Source organism: Chelonoidis abingdonii, chromosome 1 (assembly GCF_003597395.2).
Source record: "Chelonoidis abingdonii isolate Lonesome George chromosome 1, CheloAbing_2.0, whole genome shotgun sequence".
Lineage (NCBI taxonomy): Eukaryota > Metazoa > Chordata > Testudines > Testudinidae > Chelonoidis > Chelonoidis abingdonii.
Window position 1 is genome coordinate 226651013 of NC_133769.1, and position 22556 is coordinate 226673568.

Sequence of the window (22556 nt, forward strand, 5' to 3'; positions counted from 1 at the left end):
TTTTGATAAAGTCATTTGGCAGGATAGACATAGTTGGTGGACTAACAATATTACACGTTATAGCAAGACACTGGTGATACACAGGCACAATAGGAAAGCAGATCAGAGCTATAAAATGGACTACTGAGATAGCGATAGCGAGAAGAGACTTCATGAGGCATTATTATGATTTTAATTATCTTTGGTTAACGTATGTCTAAAAATGCGTTTAATTATTTTGTTCTGCTTTCCTGTGAGCATTAGGCAAACAAAAGAAATTTACCAGACTCCCCAGCAGCAAAGAAAATCGACTGTTGCGAAACTGTTTTTGCATACTCTAGAGATAAGCCTGCTCCCATTTATGTAAGAGTAAAAACTCCTACCGACTTCAATGGGGCCAAGATTTCACCCCTGAACTTTAAGCTGCTTATTCAAAGTGAACCTAAATAATGTCAATATTCGTGTCCTGAGCATGAACGTATTCTATAGTCAATTTACTAAAACCAATAATTTAACAGCAACACTATCATGCATGTAGTTCCATGTAATTCAATAGGACTTACTCAAACAAGGAGTCCTGGTTTCTGCAATTTAAGGCCCCATAAGAAATACTGGCCATCTTAATGACATCTTTGGCAAATAACTTCAGGAAAAAAATTACTACTGTACACTTCAGTGGCAAAGAACTCAGAGGTAGTTGGCAAAATTTTTTTCTTCCTGAAGAAAATTGACTTTTTAGTGAAATATTTTGTCCAAAAAAATGATTTTGATTCTGAAATGCTGTTGCAGTGCCACATGGGAGATGTAGTTCAGGTCCCTCATGCCTCCAATTCTCCTCCATAGGCTGGGCTTCGTGGGCATGCTACATTTCCCCAGTGTATCACCTCCCTTCATATGAGGCACAGAAAACAAGACAACTAATGAAAAATTTTATTCAATATTTGATATTGGATTTTTGACTAAAGCCAGTTTTGCTGGAAAAATTTAAATCAGCCTTACTCAGTAACCTCTACTCCCTGTTTTTATACTGATAATATTTTTTTAAAAGCCAAACCATTTAAAGGGGAAGATTTTTTTTAAACTACTACAGTAAAACTTCTATCAATGTGAAATTAAGCCCTGTACAGTATACCTAAAATCCACCTCTATATATTTCCTTGGGCAAGAGGTTATTTTTGTTTGCTTTTCTTTCCTAACTACTACATAATATAGCTTACCACAATAGAAAACATGCTTTTATGAACATCAATGGAAATCAGATGAAGAACTTAATTGCCTGATTACATGCAACATCTGGAAAGTTGACTGCATCTGAATATCTCTTTTGAGGCAAACAGGCCAAACACTGTAGATGCTAAGTTCTTGAATCACATCTCCCCCTTTCCTAATGGATACAGATGGATTTCACCCCTGTGCAGAGGGCCAGTACAAACAGAAGCAGTGATAGCCAGTTGGGGGCCCTAAGCAGGAATATTCCCCCCACCCCCAAACACACACACACACACACACACACACACACTGTAAGGAGGCGCCCTGGCTCCCCGCCACACCTGAGGGGGACGAGCCAGAGCAGGCACCTCCGTGGGCGGAGCCAACTCCACCTGTCCCCGCCCCCCAGAAGTCAAGGGGCGGGACTGGAAGTATAAAAGCCCGGCCCCAGAGCTCAGTTGCGGGCTGGCCGTCAAAGAGGACAGACGCTGAGGCCCAAGCTCCTGCTGGGCCCAATCTGCCTCGTGCCCGGTATCCGGAGGACCCCCAGCCTGACCTGCCCTGCGCTCGCTATCCGGAGGAACGCTGGCCGGACCTGCCTCATGCCCGGTATCCGGAGGACCCCCAGCCTGACCTGCCCTGCGCTCGCTATCCGGAGGAGCGCTGGCTGGACCTGCCTCGTGCCTGGTATCCGGAAGACCCCTAGCCTGACCTGCCCTGCACTCGCTATCCGGAGGAGCGCTGGCTGGACCTGCCTCGTGCCTGGTATCCGGAAGACCCCTAGCCTGACCTGCCCTGCACTCGCTATCCGGGAGAGCCATCGGAGTGTCCTGCCTCCCATGGCCTGGGACCCCCCGAACTACGCCAGTGGAGGCCAGGTACAGGGAGAGGGGGGAATTGGAAGTAGCCCGGGGGTAGCCGACCCCAGTCTGGCTCCTGGGGACTGTGAACCCATGTCAGTGTGTTGCGGCCTGGATTCCCCACTGACTGCAGTGAACCCTTGTCGCTGCTAGGGCCCTGGGCTGGGACGCAGTGGAGTGGGAGGGCCTGCGTCCCCCCTGCCACCCGTCCAAGGGTTGCAGATTCCCCCTCGCCCGGCCTGAGGAAGCCTTCTGTATAGACTGTGTTTGCTCAGCCCTGAGTGCAAGAGCTGAGCCTGAACTATTTGCTGCCCCGCCCTGACCAAGGGCTTGGGCTTATAGACTGTGTTTGCTCAGCCCCTGAGTGCAAGAGCTGAGCCTGAACTATTTGCTGCCCCGCCGTGACCAAGGGCTTGGGCTTATAGACTGTGTTTGCTCAGCCCCTGAGTGCAAGAGCTGAGCCTGAACCATTTGCTGCCCCGCCCTGACCAAGGGCTTGGCTTATAGACCGTGTTTGCTCAGCCCCTGAGTGCAGGAGCTGAGCCTGAACCATTTGCTGCCCGCCCTGCCCAAGGGCCGGGCTTAGACGCTGTGCTCGGGCTCGCCTCTATTACCGGTCTCCTCCGTCCCTATACCCTGCTGAGGTGGCCCAACACCGCAGACTGCTGTGTGTGAGGAGGCGCCCTGGCTCCCCGCCGCACCTGAGGGGGACGAGCCCCAGCACGACCGGTTTACACACACACACACACAACACATACTATTAAGTGAATAGGAGGCCCTCTTGAGCTGCTTGAAACCCTGAGCAATTGCTTAGTCCACTTATGTCTAGTGCTGGTACTTAGTACAAGTCTGTGTGTAACCCACACACCTTCTGGGTGTGGTGTTCTGTCCCATCTAGTGGCACCAAGACCACTTAGAGAGAGCGATTAATGAGTCTGCTACAGCCTTAGCTAAGTGCTATATGGCTTTTAGCTCATGTGGTAGAGACTCCTGCACTAAGCTTCAGAATCCCCACGTTTGATCCCACCCGCCAATGACCAGGGTCTGTCAGTGTTACATGTGCACCACATACATCTCATGAAACCCTAGCCCATGGGGCTCAAGTGGGACTTAGGTAGTGCATGGAGCTTTCATGAGATGTGAATGGTGCAGCCTCCTTGTTCAGGCCCTGTATACAAGAGTGAAATACACCTCATGTGTGTAAGTGTGTGCCTGTTAGGAACAAGAATCAAGACTACAGATAAATAATGTAGTTATTCTAATGTTTCCCAATGACAGGGATTCCCTGCTCTAGCCCCATTTCTACTCATGGATTTTCGCCATATGGTGCTACAGACGCCCTCCAGGTAACGCAAACCCAACTTATGGAAAAAGTTCCGGAAGTTAGAAACAGGTGTTTTGTTTGGTTGATTGCTTTTTGTTGGTTTTGTGTGGGGGGGGGGGAGGGAAATTGTCGGGCATACGTTCCCGACTTACACAAAATTCGAGTTACACAAAGCATTCCTGAATGGAACGCTTGCGTAAGTCGGGGAGCATCTGTATTAAGGCACTCATGAAGAAAGCCCAGGATTTGACAAGTAATCTTTGTGTTTAGTCAATGTGGATGGAAACAGTGAGGAGCTACTCCAACCTCGGGCATTGATCTAACTTCTTAAATTAAATTTCTATAAGATCTAGTGTCTTAACATCATGCAAAATCATTTATGGCATGCTGTGCAATGACAATGCATGTTATCAAAATGCAGTATTGCACAGGAGTTCAGCGCTGGCTACATAGCAGTTCTCATGAACTAAAGAAATCTAGAAGGACTGAATTTTGTATGGGAACATTTTGCTAAGCCCTCCTGCAAAGCAATAGATTAAAATTGGATTCTACTATTTTGCTCTTGCTAAACTATAAATCCGGAAGTAAAATGAGTAATGGCAGCAATCCATCAACAGCAATCCAATCATGGAGTGTCAATTTTTTTCCTGAATCCTCTCCTTTCTCTTGTCCAATTTTTAAAGTTTCAGCCAGATGATGAAGATGCATTAAAAAAAATAAAACCTTTCTATATTGCTGAATGTTGCTCTGAAGCTGTAGCAGTGGGTTAGAGTTCAGAAACAGCAGTTTATATATATATATATAAAAACAACTCTCTTGGCACCGGATTTAAAAAGACCATCTACCATAGCCGACAGGATTCTGAACCTCTATTCATGGTTGAATTTGCTGGGCAATTGAAAGCTTTACGGAACTCCTCGAAGTTGCTCATTGCACCAATAACTCTAAAGAAAGAAACAAAACACAACATCTGAGTTATTTGGAATTATACATCCCAGATCCTGCAGAATTCGCTGAACTTTAAAGTTTCAGATTTTTTTCTATTTGTGGAAGTTACATTTTCAGTTCTCTTTATTCTCAGGCATTGGAAAAGTTTTGAATTTCAGGGGAAGTTTTCCTCTAAATTAACATAGGACCAGCGTTGTTTTACCCAAAACATTGAGAAGGATCTCACTCTGCAAGAAACTCCACTGAAGTCAGTGGGATTTTGTAGAATAAAATGCTATTTTACAGAGTAAGGGTGTCCAAATCTAGCTCATAGCAGTCAGGAAAGGTGCCAGATTAACAGGCTAATGGAATGAAATTTGTCTTTTGTCACTCAATGAACAAGTGCACAAAGCTGGCCTTACCGTGATGCAAACTGAGGCAGCCGCCTCAGGTGCCAGACTGTGTGTGTGTGAGGGGGTGCAACTAGGACCCAGAGTGTAGAAAATTGTGTCTGCTGCTGGTGCATATGTATTCTCTCTGCTCTAGATGCACTGAGATGGTGGAGTGCTGTGCTGGAGGAAGGCGGGCACAAGAGACATAACTCAGGCAGGAGAAAAGGTGAGAGGGAATAACAGAAAGCAGCAGGAAGCTGCAAGGAGAGAGAGAGAATGGAGCCTTATTACCTCTTCCTAAGCACCCCAGGAGCCTGGACTGTATTAACACCAGCTTCTCAGGGAGCTTCCTGTTTCCTGCTGCTTCGTGAACCCACTTGAGGAGAATAGCAGTCAGCTGAATAGTAGTAGAACCGTTAGGCTATTCTGAATAATCTTCCCTCCACTCAGGCCCCTGCTATTAGCCTACTATAGCTGGCACAGACAGCAAGTCAATTTAGTGAAAGAATTAAATGGCCCCTCTGGGGCAGCATTGCAGAAAGAAGAAAAGCAAGCGAAGCTTTTCTGTCATAAGCAGGAAGGAGCTCTTCTGGAGTACATGGACCAAAATTTCAGCGGTGAGCCTTCCAGCCCCAGAATGAGGATGTGACGTGGTGAGAGATCCGATGACTTCCAGATTAGTCAGAGTTGCAGGTGACCTGGCAGCTACTGGCAGCTCATAGCTCCATCTCAAATGGAATGTAACCTATGCACACTCCTGAAGAAGTGTAGGATCAGAGTAAGAGTGTGGTGGAGAAGCACTAAAAACAGCTGCTGCTGATTTAGTTTCCTTATAGTCTAGATGATCGCAGGACTGTGGCCCACTTTGAGCGACCTGAGGACTTCCTGTACTAAATTGGGCAGCAGCAAGTGAAAAACTCTGTCCAAAGACAATGAAAATAGAAGTTTCCATCCTAATCACAACTGGTATAAATCCATGGTGACAAGTGGAGGGCCATGGCTTTGTATCAAAACCCAGAATGCTGCACTGTTTGTTGGCAAACTCTCCAGTCTAATGTTCCGCATATTGGATTCTACAGCAACAATAGGACTGCGAAAAGTCTGGCTAGAAATCTGGCATGCCATGAGAAGGCAGCAAATCCACCTAGATGAGCATTCCATAGGTGGAAGAGCTTGAGATGAAACAAGGGTAAAGGCACTATAGATATCAGCATAAGAGAGAGATTGCACATCAGAGTCTCTTATAGCAAAATGTTCTGAAAAGGTTCATACCATTGTGAGAAAGTGCTTGCTACCAAAATCTAGCAGCTGTGTGAGCACTCAGATCAGCTTTTTGTGACAAACAATTGGAAAAACTTCCTTAAAATTGTGGAAGCTGATGGCTGAGTTTGAATGCGGACTCCAGGAGCACTCAGAAGAGTCAGCGCACCCAAGAAATGTACACACACCATAAGCTTGGAAAACAATTCAAAATGAGAACATACAGTTATTGGCAACAACGCCAAAACGAAGGACTCGTGGCAGCATCTGAAGTCAGCAGATATTACTTCGTTATTCTGGACTGACACCTGAATGATCAGCCATACGGAACAAATTACTTTTATGGTGCGTTTGTAACAATAATAGTAACCTAGTGAAAATGTCCGTGGCAATGGTAACTGTCAGCAGAGCATTTTCTAGGAATGTATTGACATTGATGATACTACAGGTCGGCTTACCGATAATGGTGCCAACATGAAGGAAAGGACAAGAGAGTGCAGACACAGATCGAGAGTTAAACCCTCGAGCTCTTTTGTCTATGCAGTTCTTATTCTTGAACTTGGTTGGTTAGTGATGCAGCATCAGCTTCTAGTGAGGCTGCTGAATTTTAATGTAATTCAAAGATCTATTTTATTTTTCTCTGCATCAGCTCATCGATGGCAAATTTTGATGGAACTCTGGGGAAACATCCTCTCTGACACTTTAAAAACCTAAGTGTAACATTGATTGGGAAAGTCAAGTGGAGGCGATAAAGCTATCAAAACACCAAACTGGGAAGATAGTGATGCATAGTTGCCATTATGTGAGGGGATAATGCTATGACAGGAACTGTGCATGGAAGAACAGTGGCAGAGGGAAATGGAATGACTAGAAACATATAACTTCAAATTTCTGTGCGGCTTAGTGTGGAACAATGGACAAAGCAATGGAACAACTGGACAAAGCAAAGTCATACCTGCAGTCTTACCGGTCAGTTGAGGGACTCAAAATGTTCTGAAGAGTGCACAGAAGTGGGCAGAGGAACTTCACACTGAAGCTATTTTCTCACCCATTCAAGAATACAAGAGTCACCGAAGACGACAACATTTTGATTACAAGGCACGGCACAATCCCATAAAAGACCCCAAACAACAATTCAAAGTTGAATTCTTTAACCAGGTGCTAGATTGTGCAATAGAGTCAGCTGAAGAACGTTTCATGCAGCTCAAGGAACATAGCGGTATATTTGAGATGTTGTATGATATTCCAAAACTCCTCACTATACCTGAAGAAGACCTACACCAGCAATGCAAGGCATTAGAGACAGTGTTGACACATGATGACATGCGAGATATTCATGTGAGTGATTTAGGTGATGAACTGAAAGTCCTTTCAAGATACATTTCAGCCGGATCAACTCCAAAAGCTGTTCTGGAATATATGTGCACAAATGAGATGACCACCCTCTTTCCAAATGCTTTTGTTGCTCTGCACATACTTCTAATACTTCCTGTAACAGTTGCCAGTGGAAAACACAGCTTTCCCAAGCTGAAATTAATAAAAACACATCTATTCTCCACAATGACACAGGAGAGGCTGGTTGGCCTTGCAACCATCTCAATAGAGCATGAGCTGGCCCAGACTGTGGACCTTCAGGAAACAGTTCAGATCTTTGCAACCAAGAAGGCACAGAAAGCACCACTTTGATTATTCAAACAGATAAAAATACCAATGTTGACACTGCAGACAAGAAAAGTTACATTTGCTGTTCAGATGTTTGAAAGTTAAGTGTTACTTAAAATTTTTGAACAAGGTGTTTTAAGTTGTTCTACTTTATTGGGGTAGTAGCTGAGCAGTACCATGAGAGGAGTAGAACAGGAAGAAGGCAGAATTGAGACCTTTCAAAATTTTTGCCCAAGTGAGGGGGCATGGGGGCATTATTTGAGCTCCTCGCCTCAGGTGCCAAAATGTTGTGGTCTGGACCTGCAAGTGCAGGACAGAAAACAGGAATACAGACTCCCTTACACTGTCCTGGCAATGTCTACATCCCAACCTGAAGAGACCACCTCCAGCTGAGATAATAGTTCCCTCTCTCTATGCACATAATTCTTGACTTCTCTTTCCTGATCTCCTTTATTTCATGATGTCAGCTAGGATTATTTTACCATTGCTAAAATTACATTTTGTTTACTCCTAGTATTTTTTAGCCTCTTAATACTTACTAACGTGAAATTTGAAATGGTACTAAAATAAGTGAAAGTCTGGGCTAAAGGCAGAAATGTATCTATTAAGCAATTAATCATGTGTCTCTTTCATCTTCAGTCTGCAGTGAAGTAGTACTTTTTCTCCGTTGCATACAATCGGTCTTTCAATGTAGCTCAGCGCGGTGGAAAAGAAATTCCCATTGCACTGATTAGACTTTCTGCTGGTAAGGATACTTGCAGTGCAAAAAATGTCTAAAGGTCAGTTTTGTGGGAAGAACTACAATATACTATTAGGCTGCATATAAAATATCAGTAAACATTAAGATATCAGATACATATTTAGGGCCTGCATTTAAAAACTTTGAAGTCACTTCAAGTTCTGCTTGCAGTGTCAGCCACTTAATTGAGACACAGCTATTGCAAATGAATAGCCACTGCTAATTATTGAAAATATAGTTACAGTTAACAAATATAACGAATGGCAAACAGTATATAGTGAGGATGAAATCATGTATCTATAGGGTTTTATATTGCCATCTCTCACCATAGTATCCAAGACCTTCCATGTAAAATTGATAGCAATAACAAAGACCCTAGTGCATCCGACGCAGTGGGTATTCACCCACAAAAGCTCATGCTCCAATATGTCTGTTAGTCTATAAGGTGCCACAGGACTCTTTGCTGCTTTTACAGATCCAGACTAACATGGCTACCCCTCTGATTCAAAGTCCCTAGTGGAATCTCTGGGACTTCTCCCTTCTTGAGGTAAAACCACTGCTTGAGGTAGGGTTGTTGGTTTTGATTTGTCAGATTTTATTAATTTCACAGGGATGTCATTGTTGAGTGCTAGTCTTATGGTAAAAATATGCCTTTTGAAAGAGGAAAGCTTTTCAGTATTTCCTAAATATGGTCAGATTCTGGATTCACCTAATCTTCCCCGGAAGTTTGTTCCATAATCTGATAACATCAGCTGAGAATGCTTTTGCCCAAAACCACTGTGGTCCTCAAGGACATGGAAACTTTCCATGACCAACCTGAGATTCACAGAGACCAGAGGTAAACAACCTGTTTTAGATTCTAGGCCTGGACTATGGAACACCCCCCAGAGGAGATCAGAAAAAGATCTAGTCTGACCAGTTTCCAAGACTGGTGCAAAACCCACATTTTTGCAGAAGCCTATCCCCAGTAATGGAAATGGAGATAATAAAAATATTCAAGTACAAATAAATAAATGCTAGAACAATGAAAGCAGCGCCCACTTTTGCATTGATTCCTTTACCTCTTTCAATGTCCTGTATTTCTACACTTAGACACTGTATGGTCTCTGTAGGTACCTTAGCAGAGCTGTAACTAAGCATTTTAGAGCAAGGGCAAACAATCGCGGTCACGCAGGCCAAGTTCTGAGCTCAGCCATGCAAGCCCGGAGCCCATCTCAAGCACTGGGAGACAGACAGCTGCTGGCAGGGCGCACTTGCTCCCTCCAGCTCCAGAAACCAAGCCTGTGAGAACGGAGCAACTCCAGGGTTACCATATTTCAAGTTCCCAAAAAAAGGACTCTGCCAAGGGGAAGAGGAGCTGGAGAGGGTATTTGGGGGGCGCTGGAGGGGGTACCTGTGGCAAGGCTACCCACTGAAGGTGGGCTGCCAGTGCTGGGGAGGGATGGGCTGGCTTAACAGGGGAACCCCAGCCACTGCCAAGGGGATGCTGGATGTGGGGCTCCTGCTTCCCACCACCCATTCCTCATCCTCTTCTCTTCCCCATAACATACCCTAGCCCCAGCCCCTCCCACCGCTCCTACATCCCCCTCCCCCTGCCCCATTCCCTATTCCTTTCTCTTCCCCATCTCATTCTCCTTCCCCTCTGTCCCCTGCACTATCCCATCCCCTTCCTTCCCCACTGCCTCTTTCCCTGACCTCATCCCCTTTCCCCAATATGCCCCCCATGGGCACTTACCACTGTACAGAAAACAGGATGGCGGCTATACAGGGCAGCCACCAAATGTAGAAGGGGAAGACAACTGGCACTAGGACCCAGGAGGCGGTGTCCAGCTGCAGAGGCACGAGCTCCATACCACCTCCTCCACTTCCAACCTGGGCCTCTGTTTGGGGGGGCAATGCCCCCAGCAACTCCAACTATGCCCATGGACTCTGACCAACGCTGCTGGGCTCAATCCTGTGGGGTGAGGGGCTGCCGCAGCTGGGCATGATCCTGTGCTGCCCCAGTTTTGCGCCCCCACCAGCTCTTCACCCTGGGCAGTTGCCCCTCTTGCCCCGCCCTAGTTAGGGCTGTGTACCTTAGACAGCTATATTATTTACTCTACCTGAATTGAGGAGGGCTGTGAACTCCAGTATAGATTTGCTCTCTTGCTGACTCTGGTCTGAAAGAATTGCATCTCACCTAACGAAGAAAAGACAAACATGTACATTATTTGGGGGACACATTTTTCAAAATGTGGCTGACCGTGCTGCATGTATTACTATAATATACATGAGATGGGCAGGAACAATACCACACCCATTTTCCTTCACCTTCACTGGCTTCCTAGTCATCTCTATATCTAATTTAAAACAACTCTGATTTTCAAACACTCTCTAGGGATTCAAGTCTCTAACCACTGTTGTTCCCCATCTGCTCACTTAGCTCATCTAATCCTAACTTCCTTGATTGTCCTTTCCCTTGAGAGTCACTGTAATTGAGGGTCGCCTCTTGTCTTGTGCTGCACCACCTGGAACTCTCTTTCCCTCCCTTTTAACCACTGTGAATCTTCTTGGTTTTAAACATCTAAAGTATATACTAAAGATGCGATATAATGATGTTTCTTGACCCTAGCAATAGTAGATATTACTTAACACATTACTTCATTATTTTCAATACTGATTCCTGACGTATTTTCCAAGTTTCCTTAATTGCCCCTTAATTTTCAACTCCTAAGGTAATATCTGACCCAATTATGAGTGACCATAAAGGGGGTTATGGACAGTATAGACCAATACTGAATTATCCCCTTCTCTATTATACCCTGTACACCCTAATGGACCTTGTGAGTTGGTATGAAATAAGATGAATTCAAGGATATTTAATGTCCATACCGATGCCTCTTTTCTAAAAGTGCGCTGAATATACAAAGGGCACCAGAAGGCAATCTTAATGTACAGCAGACAAAGTGAACAAACTTTCCAAGATTTCTCTCTCCTCCATTGCTTTGTTTCACTGAACACACACCCAATATACCAGACTTAAGACCCATTGCATTTACTACAGTAGTTTGGGGCTCCAGAAGTCAGACGGTCAAACCTCTGAAACCCTACAAACGTTCATACAGGTGGGAAACTGAAGGGGAAGTGATTGAAAAGTTGGCAGAGAGGATGAAGGCTTGAAGGCTATTGAGAGGAAGAGGTTTACAAGAGAGAGGGATATGGCTGTCGTGACAACTACATTTGAGAGCTGGAATGATTTCAGTGGGACAGGTAGAGGAGCCAGTAAGTTGCAAAGGAAAAGGGGGCACAAAAGTTTGGGGATGAGACGAAAGATAAGTGAGGTCCTTGAGAGCATACAGTGGGAGAAGGAGAAAAAAAATCAGTAAGTATAGAAAAAGGAGTCTTTATTCAACCCATTAAAATCTCTTGTTTTGGAGAAAAGGTTGGGGAGGGTGGGGGTGTTGTTTTTAAACCAAGCAGATTGTAGAGCAATCTAGTGGATACATCAACTTGAAAATGCATTTTCTAGTACTCACATGAGCATAACTGAGAAAGAAGAGCTGATTGTGGGTGAATTCAATGCCTGGTAACAAAGCCTCCTCTACTCCTTTCCTCTTGTCTTCAATCCATTTCCTATAGGCCTGATTAGAGAGGTACAGTGAGGACTGTTCAGTAGATACAGAGCTCAACAGCAGTTTTTACAATACTGTGTTTCAATTTTTTTTCCTCAAGCACAAAGAAATAAAACAACCGCCCACTCTGACACCAGCATGCCAGATGCCAGCTCATGCCAAAGTCCCCATGTCTCAGCTGGACACTTACAGATACATAGCTGGAATTTGTCTGGATTAATGTTGATAAAACAGGTGTTCGAATTATAAGAGAGTTTAGCATCTATCAAATGCTTGTGAATTGCTGAATGCATTAATCTTCCTTGTAATATCTGTGTTCCATATTGTAATGTAATACATGAGTGGTTATTGTGAGCCTCTGGGACTGTATGAATTGCCATACAGGAGACGGACATTAATTAGTTTGAAGACCTGCTCTTCTACAGAAATGGTTATGCCCCTCCAAAAAGAGGAGGCCCATTGATACTAGATTGAGTGGATTTTACAACTGGAAACTCCCCACATCTGGACTGAGGAGTTCCCAGCAAAAGGACTAAAGATTCTTATTATTGTTCTGCTCTCCTCCCCGAGACGATGAGTTATGCAAGTGGACTCCTCCCATCAGCTGAGTTTTTCAGCTCAGAGCACATGGCAGGAGAGGAACTTAAAAAAAAACAACTAAAAGGAACTAGGTATCTCTATGTTGTTTGGACTTGTGGTTAGGGAGTGGAAGGTGTTTCTACACATAAGCAAAAGATCCTTAGCTGCTTAACCTGGGGTTACCCCAAAGGTCAAATAAAGCTTGTTGATTATAGCAGCCTATGTTATCTTCTTGAAATCTAAGATTGTAATAATTCATGTGTCTACATTGCTTGCTTTAACCTTGTAAACAATTCCCTATTTTCCCTTTCCCTATTTCTTTAATCTTCAGATAGTTTACTATAGGATTGGCTACAAGCATTGTCTTGGTGTGAAACCCAAAGCGCAATTGACTTGGGGTAAGTGACTGGCTCTTTGGGATTAGGATTAACCTGAATATTGCTGTGATTCTTGGTGTAAGAGGCCATCTGTCATAGAGAGACGCTCACCTGGCTAGTGAGACAGACCAGAGTATCCAAAGGGATGGTTTGTGACTCCATGTTAAGGCTGTTAAAGTACTTGAGAAGCTTGCACTTGGCGCAGTTGGTTAGTGAGATCCAAGTTTAGAACTCAGAAGCAATTAAGGGATTGTGCCTTGGTTTTTAACAGTCGGCTCTCTGAGGTTGGTACGCATGCTCTTGCATCACCATTGGGAATCTTACACCTACCCTGAAAGCCTCTCGCAAACCTCCATTGTCTGCAATGTTTTCTGCCAAAGTCCTCTTCCCTTTTACCTGGCAGAAAGGAAGAACATAATTCATTTGATCTCTTTCTAAACTGCATTTCAAGGCCAACCTGTATATATAGACAGGAAAAAATCAAATAGAGGTTATAGGCCAAATCCTCACCTAGTGTAAATGAATAGCTCTGATGAAAATTGCTTTCCAATGCGAAAAATCAAACCTATACTCATACCATCTCTGTATTCTCCTGGGGGCAGTTACTCTGGCTCTAGGGTTAGATCCCAAAGGCAAAGTGGCATGAAGCAGAAACAATGCGTCTAAGAATCTGGTCTGTGAAATTTGATTTGAGTATCAATATATTTTTCCATCCATGTCTGTGCTGCTCTAGTTAGATCTGGGAATTTGCAAAGTTTTCTTCTTATTTGACAAACTACATTTATTTCTCCACATAACTTTCTTTATCTACTACTGGAGTGGCAGTAACTTTCAAAGTATAACAGTAAAATTAAAAATAGATGTCAAAGAGAGGATTGAAATGAGTAGTGTACAAAATGCTTTTTACAAATCTAGAAAGAAGGTTCAAGTTCTTTTTTCTAATATTGCTTCCAACAACCATAAAAAAATCATGTTACAAAAATCGGTGTCATCTAAATGCTGATAAACCCAATATCCTGATATTACAACATTTAATATCATTTGAAAGAACCTCACATTTTCTGTGGAGTAGAGCACTATCTATTATCACCAGACCTATAAGGGTTTTTGAATTATCAGATTGAACTGGTAATTCGTTATTTTTTTCCTCCAACTTTTTATACTAAAATAGGCATGTTAAGAACCACAGGATCAAGTTTAGAATCAAATTAATTAAAATATGATTCCAAACCAACAGCTGATAAAATAGTATGAAGCAACAGTTTGATAACTTGTCCTGTCCTAAATTTCAGCGGCACAATGGTCTAGTCAAAGGCCTTTGGAGAGAATGGGAGTCTTTCCATTGACTTCAATGGATTCTGGATCAGATCACTAAAACTGCTGTGGCTAAAAGGGATCATGATAGTGATGGGAGAACAAGTGAATTTCTTAACCCCAGAGATTTTGGTGTTGGCAAAGTCTGAATCTATATCTATTTCCATATCTACTTCTTTCATTAAGCACCTTTTTGGAGACCTTTTCATTTCAAATTGAAAGAGGAGTTGAGGAGGAAAAGATACCTGATAAAAGTAAACTGATCCCATATTGATAAACTGCATAACATATCAGTGCTAAAGATGTAAAATATACAGGAAATAAAAAGATCTTTGGATGTCCATCCCTTCAAACAGAAGCTCCAATAAACGAGGAGAAAACATCAGATTTCCTTTCCCTCTTCCCCTCCCCCACAAAAAAAAGGTGTTCAAAATTGTGGTGTACAGAAGACTGTGCTGGAATTGCAAACTATCACCTTATGAGTGGGGAAAAAGAGTTTCCTGTTCTTGCTTGCATGCTTGGGGACTCCGTACGGAAATGTGTAATCTGGGAGCAGCAGTTAGTCAGGAAAAAGCTAGCCTAGGACAAGTTGGGAAAGTTGTGCCTTTGCCTTAGGAGCAGCCTGCTTTGTCTCTCTCTGTGTGGGTTTGTGTGTATCATTCTGAATTCTAAGAAATAAAGAAATCTGTGTGTGCGCACATCCTGAAACATAACAAAAAAGACTCTATCTTAAAGTTCAATATGATGCTTCACCGGAAAGGAAGAACTAAATATCTCCACCTCAGTGAAGTCCTGTAGATGACATGACTGCACTAGCAGCAGTTCCTACAACTTCATGGATGCGGAGGATCCAAATCCTCCTAACCACACTCAGGACCGCCAGAAAGCAAAAGACTGATGGATTGGCCAATAGCATCAGCATGGAATGAGTGTGTGAGTTCCAGCAGCTCCTCCACAACATCTTCTGTGTCTTAAGTGATACCTCTCTTGTGGTGATGATGGTGGCAGCAGAGATGCTTAACAAACAGCCGGAGGTATTTTACTGATAAATTGGCTGATATCCAGCACTGAAAACTTAAGCCATTGGATTGCTGAGTGGTCAGTGGCACATCATCGTCACTCAGCTGATGAACAACTAACAATACCTTTAATAACTTATTGTGAGGAGTTGCAAGAGCAGGTGAGTTAATTCTGCTTTTGAAATGTGAATACAGGGGGTAGAAATTGGGTTTTAAGGATATTGATTTAACTGTAAAAATGAGGTTAAAATCCTGGCCGCATAGAAGTCAATGAGAGTTCTGCAAATTATATCAGTGCGGCCAGAATTCCATACCCAGGGTCCCTATTTATGCCTCATTCAAGAAACTTACAGTTTAAACCTGTACATATTCAGAGGAGCCCATGCTTCTGATAGCTAATACACACATTTCATTTCTATTTCTATTTCTTTTTTCAACCCTGCATTTGCTGTGAATGATTGTTTAGTATTTGATTCATTTGATCTGCAACATGTCCACATGTACATGGAAAAAATAGCAAGAGTTGAATGGGAAATAAGCTGTAGCTTGTGTCTCCATGTTATAATGTTAATTTATTTTCTGATTTATTGGGTGGGATTGCTAAATGGATCTAAAACACATTGTCAGTTTCTTCTTTTAAAAAAAATGGTATCTGCCACTACCTAGTCCCAAACACCGCTGTGCTGACACCGCTACTCCTGCTGCTTGGCTTCACCCACTCACACTGCCTCCACTATTGACCTCACTATGAGAAGCAGTTTAACCCTCTCAACAAAGAGTCTGTTGTTGTAATTTGTTTTGGCTAATAGTTTGACAAACAAGTTAAATTAAACAAATGTTCTCACTTCATCTCAAAGCATTTGTTATGAATAGCCCATACACTTGTAGCATTCCAATAGGTTGGTAGTCATGAAAAAATAAGTAAACTATCAGGGACTTCAGCCACTGGCATGTTACATACATTTAGGCCAGCTCTCTTCCAATAATAATTATCGTACTGGTTAATCATGCATTTTGTCTTCTCTTTGAATTTTTCTTCAGACTCAGTGGACCACCAGGGGTCTAAATTCCCATTCTTGTCATACTTACGACCTAAAAACCAAAAGACATTTTTGAGAAAAATATACTTTTTGCAGTATTTGTAGCATAGCATGGACACAAATACAAGAAGTGAGAGTAGTAAAATGGATGTATTGCTTCACATCAGTTTGTCCACACTTGCTTATTCTGCTTAATTCACTAGATTTTCTGATTCTTGTCCCTCAACTAAAGGTAGTACTGCAGAAACTCAATTCCTGTGGTCATGCCATCCAGTGAATGGTGCTCAGTGAGTGAATCTCAAAAAGACGCAACATTAGGCATATCATTCACTTAATAGGGAAAAGGAAGATTCACCCAAGAGGGTATGTAGTTATAGTCTTTGTAGTTTGCCTAACAGTGTGGCTGTGTACTTTGTTTTGCATGTAATTATTCTGAGAGAGACTCAGGTTACATTCTCTGCTTTGGCTTCTTCCTCTAAAATGGCACTATATTTACAGCGCTAACACCTGTACATCACTCTACAGCAGCCATCCTAGCCAACGGAGTTGCACATATATGACTGAGAATATAGCCTAAAGAGTCTTTTTCGAATAACACAGATTGATTCTAAGATCCCAGGATGAATTTATATAGCTGGAAATTGAAGAATAAGAATAAGAACAAGAGTAACCGAGGGCAGAATTTAACACTGCAGTTAGACCATAGTAGACAATTCATGTAATGACCTGTGAGCTAGAATGGAATCCAGCACCTACTCCCCAAACTACCTTGACTGTGCAGTGTGAATAAGAGTAAAAGCAGAAAAACATAGTTTGTAACTAAAGTATTCAAATGAGACTCTGAGTATACACAAGGATATGATTTGCTGAGGAAGAGTTTACATTTTTCAGAGAAAAATTACTTTAACAACATAAAAACAACAAGGAGTCTGGTGGCACTTTAAGACTAACAGATTTATTTGGGCATAAGCTCTGAAGAAGTCAGGTTTTTTACCCACAAAAGCTTATGCCCAAATAAGTCTTTAAGGTGCCACCGGACTACTACTTGTTTTTGTGGATACAGACTCACACGGCTACCTCCTGATATTTAACAGCATAAAAATCATAATTGTTCTAAATTATTCTTCATGTAGATTATTAGACTTCAGAACTCAGAAGGATCAAAACAACTGACATTAAGATGTTGAGAGACAAAAAGGGTGACAAGATTAGTCACCAGTTTTTGACTAACAATGGATTTTTTTGGTGCCACATCCTATATTTTTATTTTATATTTTTGTTTAAAATGGACTTAAATCACTGGATGAAATCCTGCCCCCACTGAAGTCACTGGCAAAGCTCCCATTTTTATCAGTGGGGCCTCTACTTCATCCAGTGTCTCAGCTCCCATTTTTATAACAGATTTTATCACACAAGTGAGGTCAATGACATAGCTTGGAATTATACAATATTACAGAAATATGAACTTTCCAGTAAAATCTAATTGTGGTTATTTTTCATCCTCAGACCATATAATTGTGATTCTGAAAACAGGCACATCATTGCTTTATTATAAAATGGATACTACGCTTCATGCTTCCCAGTTTACTTGTCTAAAGCCTCATGACATACACTATGTCTACACTGCAATTAGACACCTGTGGCTGTCCCGTGCCAGCTGACTCAGGCTCTGGCTAAGGGGCTGTTTAATTGTGGAGTAGACGTTTGGGCTTAGGCTGCAGACTGAGCTCTGAGACCCTCCCACCTTGCAGCTTCCCAGAGCCCAGGCTCCCGTCCGAGCCCAAATGTCTGCACAGCAATTAAACTGCTCCTTAGCCTGAGCCCTGTGAGCCAGAGTCACCTGGCACTGTGTTTTAATTGCAGTGTGGATGTACCCAGAGAGAAATCAGCCAATCAAACCACAGACCAGTCAGATCAATACCTTACAATAGACTGCCATAAACTGTGTCTTATACGTTGCCATAATTTTCTACAGTCTTCTATATCACATAACTAATATGACAATGAGAAGATAAAGACATAAGTCTATTAATTGTTATATCTATTGTAGCAGTGGAAGGAACTAGAGCAGGTCAGAAACTTTCTGATAGGACTATTTTCCATCAGAAAATGCCAATTTCACAAAAGCAAAACATTTTGCAGAAGCATGTCAATTTAAAGGAGAATGTGTTCCAAAAGAAAAAATGGAAAAATATTGATCACTTTCTGAATAGAACATTTTGATTTTCCACTTTTAAATTACTTTTTGCTTTCTAAAATTTGGTATTATGTAAATTAATTTTTTTTAAAAAAATCAAAATGAAAAGGTTTTGATTTTATCCAAATAAAATGTTTCAGCTAGCCCAAAACATCTTCTTTTCAGAATTTCATTTTATTGGATAGTCTCTATTATTTTTGGTTTTGTTCTGTTTCAGACCAGAGGAAAACACTCACTCACAAAAAATCTCTCTTGGCCCAACTTTAGAAGGAATCCATGCAAAACTAAACCATTCTTTTTACAATCTTATGCTTCTCTTGACACATCTTATCATTCTTGAGAAAAATGTATACATAAAGCTACTCCAATGCATCCTTTTTTTCTATTCAACAAACCCAAAAAGTAGAACAATGTAAATGTGGACAATTACTCACCATTATTATCAAATCCATGGGTAAACTCATGCCCAACAATTACCCCAATGGCACCATAACTTAAAGACCTATAACACAAAAGAGCAGTTTCACCTCACGATAGATGCGTGCATATGAACATCAAAGCAGATGAGATAGAGGATAGAACAGGTTTCCATTTCAGAAAAGATTTTTTGTATCTAAAAACTACATCCATGAAGTGCCTCTCAAAGTTTCTGATATTGAAAGGTGGAACATGAAAAGTCTTGTTTATTAAAGAAGGGTAAAAATAAAACCTTAAAGGCATTGTTGTCATCTCTGAGGTGGCTAGATTTTCTATACAAATATCTTATATCTTCATCAAGACTCAGGGAAAAAAAAGTGGGGGGCTTCCAACTGAGTGCAGCATTTGTTTTCTAACTGGGAACTGGATAGTGTTAAGAATAAAATTATTCTGATAATGTAGTTAAAGAAAAGCACAGATCAAAGATTAAAAGTGATTTGAGATGCCATCTCTAATCACATTTCTCTGAGTATGTGATAGACAAGCTTGCAAATGCATGTCATTTAATGTGTGAAACATTAAACAGATTCCCATTGTTTTCAAAAGAGGTATTATCCTATTTCCCCTTCACCTGAGCAGAAATAAGAGATTATCTACAATCAGATCTAATGCACTGAAGAGCCAGAAAGGAGACGATCATTTCATGTTCCTGGCAGACAATAATTGACATCTTCCTGGTTTGTTTGTAGAGTATATTTTTTGTTTTCAATTTTCTGATCTTCTATGGTGAGGGGAATAGATTATTTTCATTCATGCTTCCCAATTTACTTGTCTAAAGCCTGCATTCAAAAGAGGTATTCATGAAACACATCTTGTATTGCTAAGTTAGTCTTCTGGAATATTACATACATCACACGTTACAGAAATGCCATACATCAAAGTAGTGTATATCAGTGTATTAATAACACGTTGTATAGGAACAGGAAAAGGCAAAGGGTTTGAAGTAACATATTACTGGACATAATGAGCCATCATATATTAATTGCTCATCTTAGTCATACCCAAAATGTGTTTATGATTTAATCCCCCCCCACCCATGACAATTCTTTCCTTTGTGGTATTTTTCCTGAAGGGTAATTTGTCTGTGATAAAATGTTTCCTACTGGGTTTTCTATCATCTCAAACCTTCATTAAAGAGCTTTGGTTAAAGTTATACAGTTCGACAATAGAAATATCATCCCATTGCGTGACAAGTTTGTAATTTTGTATAATGACAATTATCCGTACTGAATGCACAGTATTAGACTTGTTTTCTATATCTAAAGTCATTAAGCCTTATGAAGCCAGAGAAGTATGAAAAAACAAAATGGCAAAAAAATCAGCTGCACTCATATTAGCAGCATGAGGAACGCTTCTGTAGAAAAGTTTCCAGTTGTTGCTAATGTTTACAGTAAAGGATCAAGATACTTTTTTCTAGGTTAAGAACCCTCTCTTACCTATCCTGGAAGCTCTGCAGGTGTTAAAATCAAATTTAAACCAAAATCAACTTTAGACAATGTAGGTAAATAATAGTCATGTCACTCAGAAAAAATAGACATTGTTTGATTTTTGATGGATAACATTGGGAATGCTGCTATCCAAAAATCATTAAAATCAACCCAGTGGGTTTATAATAAGATTATTGTCTTTTAACATTATCAGCAACATTTATTTGTGAAAATTCAACTATTAAAAAAAGTCTGTAATTATAAAACCTAATTCAAGTAGTTTTCTGTCACTCTGTTTGCAATGCCACTGACATTACAAACTCCTAACTAGGAATGATGGAGCTTAATAATCACATTGTATTTGATATACACATATGTAGCCTAATAATGTAGCTTCCAATTATGCAGATAAGGAGAGTTGATTTTAATTGAGGTTGTATTGAAACTGGAACCCTAATAGCGGTCAGTGAATAAATATTGGCAGGATACATTTTTCTGCAAGTGCTGGTATTTATTACTTGATTTTTTTTCTGATTCTAGTACTCATGTATGATCTCTATTATATGGACTGACAAATGATCTAGAATAAGCCAATCTGTTTGATATAAAACAGATTCACTTGTTTACTAAATTCTGATGAGTATGGGAGTGAAAACGACTGTATAAGTTAGAGTAACATTTAAAGAAGAGAAATATGTGAGGCATAATTGTTTGAAAGAGCCACAATTTTAGCACTTTGACAGGAGATCAGGGTACCAAGAAGTCATCTCAGAGAACAAAACTGGAATTGACCACACTGAAATAAGCATAGTATAAAAAGGAGTTAACTAGGAATAAAGGGAGGTCCTGTCCAATTACTGCACCACAAGAAAGTCACTTGGCTCATAAGAATTAATCTTGAACATGAATTTATTTGTTCCTAAGTTTAATGCATATCTTTATATTTACTGCCAAAATTCCTATTTAGAGGAGCACTCGTCCCAATTGAAATATAACAAATACAACATATGTTTAAAGGTAAACAATGGAATTTATTATTAAGGACACTTGTCAGTAGTAATGGGTCTCATCTGATAGCTTACTGAAACTGTGGTCGGGATCTTCTTATTCTCTTGTCCCTCCCCAAGTATGAAAATATCGAATTGCATGGACGTAGGGACTTTTCACTAAGCATGATTAAAGGTGACCTGAAATCTTTCCTCCTATAGCAGCACATACTAACCAAGGCTCAGATGGAACTGCTCACCTGCTTAAAGTCAAGCATGTGCTAAAGTGTATATCCTGAGAGATATTTATCACCTTGATGAGGCCCTAAGAGGGACATCAAGCACTTTGGCCCAGATCCACAAAGGTACTTAGGCACCTAAGATGTCTGATTCCAGGAGAGGAGTTCCCAGCTGTAGATTAGAAGCAGAGCATATCCTGCAGTCCAGACTTAAGCACCTAACTCCAGCACTCCTAACTCCCTTCTCACCAGCATCTCCCATTGGCTAGTTTAGGGGGGATCCCCACCTAATATGCTGACTTTTGTGGATCCCATTCCTAGGCGCCTATCTTTTCCTATTAATTGTATAGGAAGCCTATGGGCCTAACTCAGACTCTGTGAATTACAGTGTGTTCCTGTGATTTTCTAGGTGCCTAAAAGCAGGGCCGGCTCCAGGCACCAGCGCAGTAAGCAGCTGCTTGGGGCGGCATGTCCAGCTCTTTGGTGGCAATTCAGTGGCGGGTCCCTCAGTCCCTCTCAGAGGGAAGGACTGGCTGCTGAATTGCCGCTGAAGAGTGAAGTGCTCCCAATCGTGGCTCTTTTTTTTTTTTTTTTTTTTTTTGCTGCTTGGGGCGGAAAAAACACTGGCGCCAGCCTGCCGAAAAGTTAGGCCTTGTAGTGCTGAGCCTCATAACTCCTAAGTTCCTTTTGTAGATCCAAGCCTTTTGGACCCAATCCAAAACCCACTGAAGTCCGTGGAAATGCTGCCATTCGCTTCAGCAGGCTTTGGAGCAGCCTCTTAGCTGGGGCAAGGCAGCATTCAGTGCAGATGAAAGTTTTGTTTCCATTATTTATGGTTCTCTTTTAATAGACTTCATGCACACGCTGCTCTCTTCTGGTCACTACAGAATCTAAACACCCTGCACACACACACAATTATTTACAAATTCCTCAAAGCA

General features: G+C 41.6%; 1 protein-coding gene across 1 annotated transcript in view; it reads right to left on the bottom strand.

The window, feature by feature from the left end:
• Positions 1 to 3484: 3484 nt before the first annotated feature.
• Positions 3485 to 22556, bottom strand: part of PHEX (phosphate regulating endopeptidase X-linked) — a 149925-nt gene continuing 130853 nt past the window's right edge. Inside the window, exons 17-22 of the mRNA XM_075064042.1 lie at positions 18924 to 18991; positions 16214 to 16344; positions 13250 to 13315; positions 11868 to 11972; positions 10455 to 10531; positions 3485 to 4316 (exon numbers count right to left, since the gene is read on the bottom strand). Of these exons, the coding sequence (XP_074920143.1) occupies positions 4214 to 4316; positions 10455 to 10531; positions 11868 to 11972; positions 13250 to 13315; positions 16214 to 16344; positions 18924 to 18991 (550 nt within the window). The 3' untranslated portion in view covers positions 3485 to 4213. The remainder of the gene's footprint in view (positions 4317 to 10454; positions 10532 to 11867; positions 11973 to 13249; positions 13316 to 16213; positions 16345 to 18923; positions 18992 to 22556) is intronic.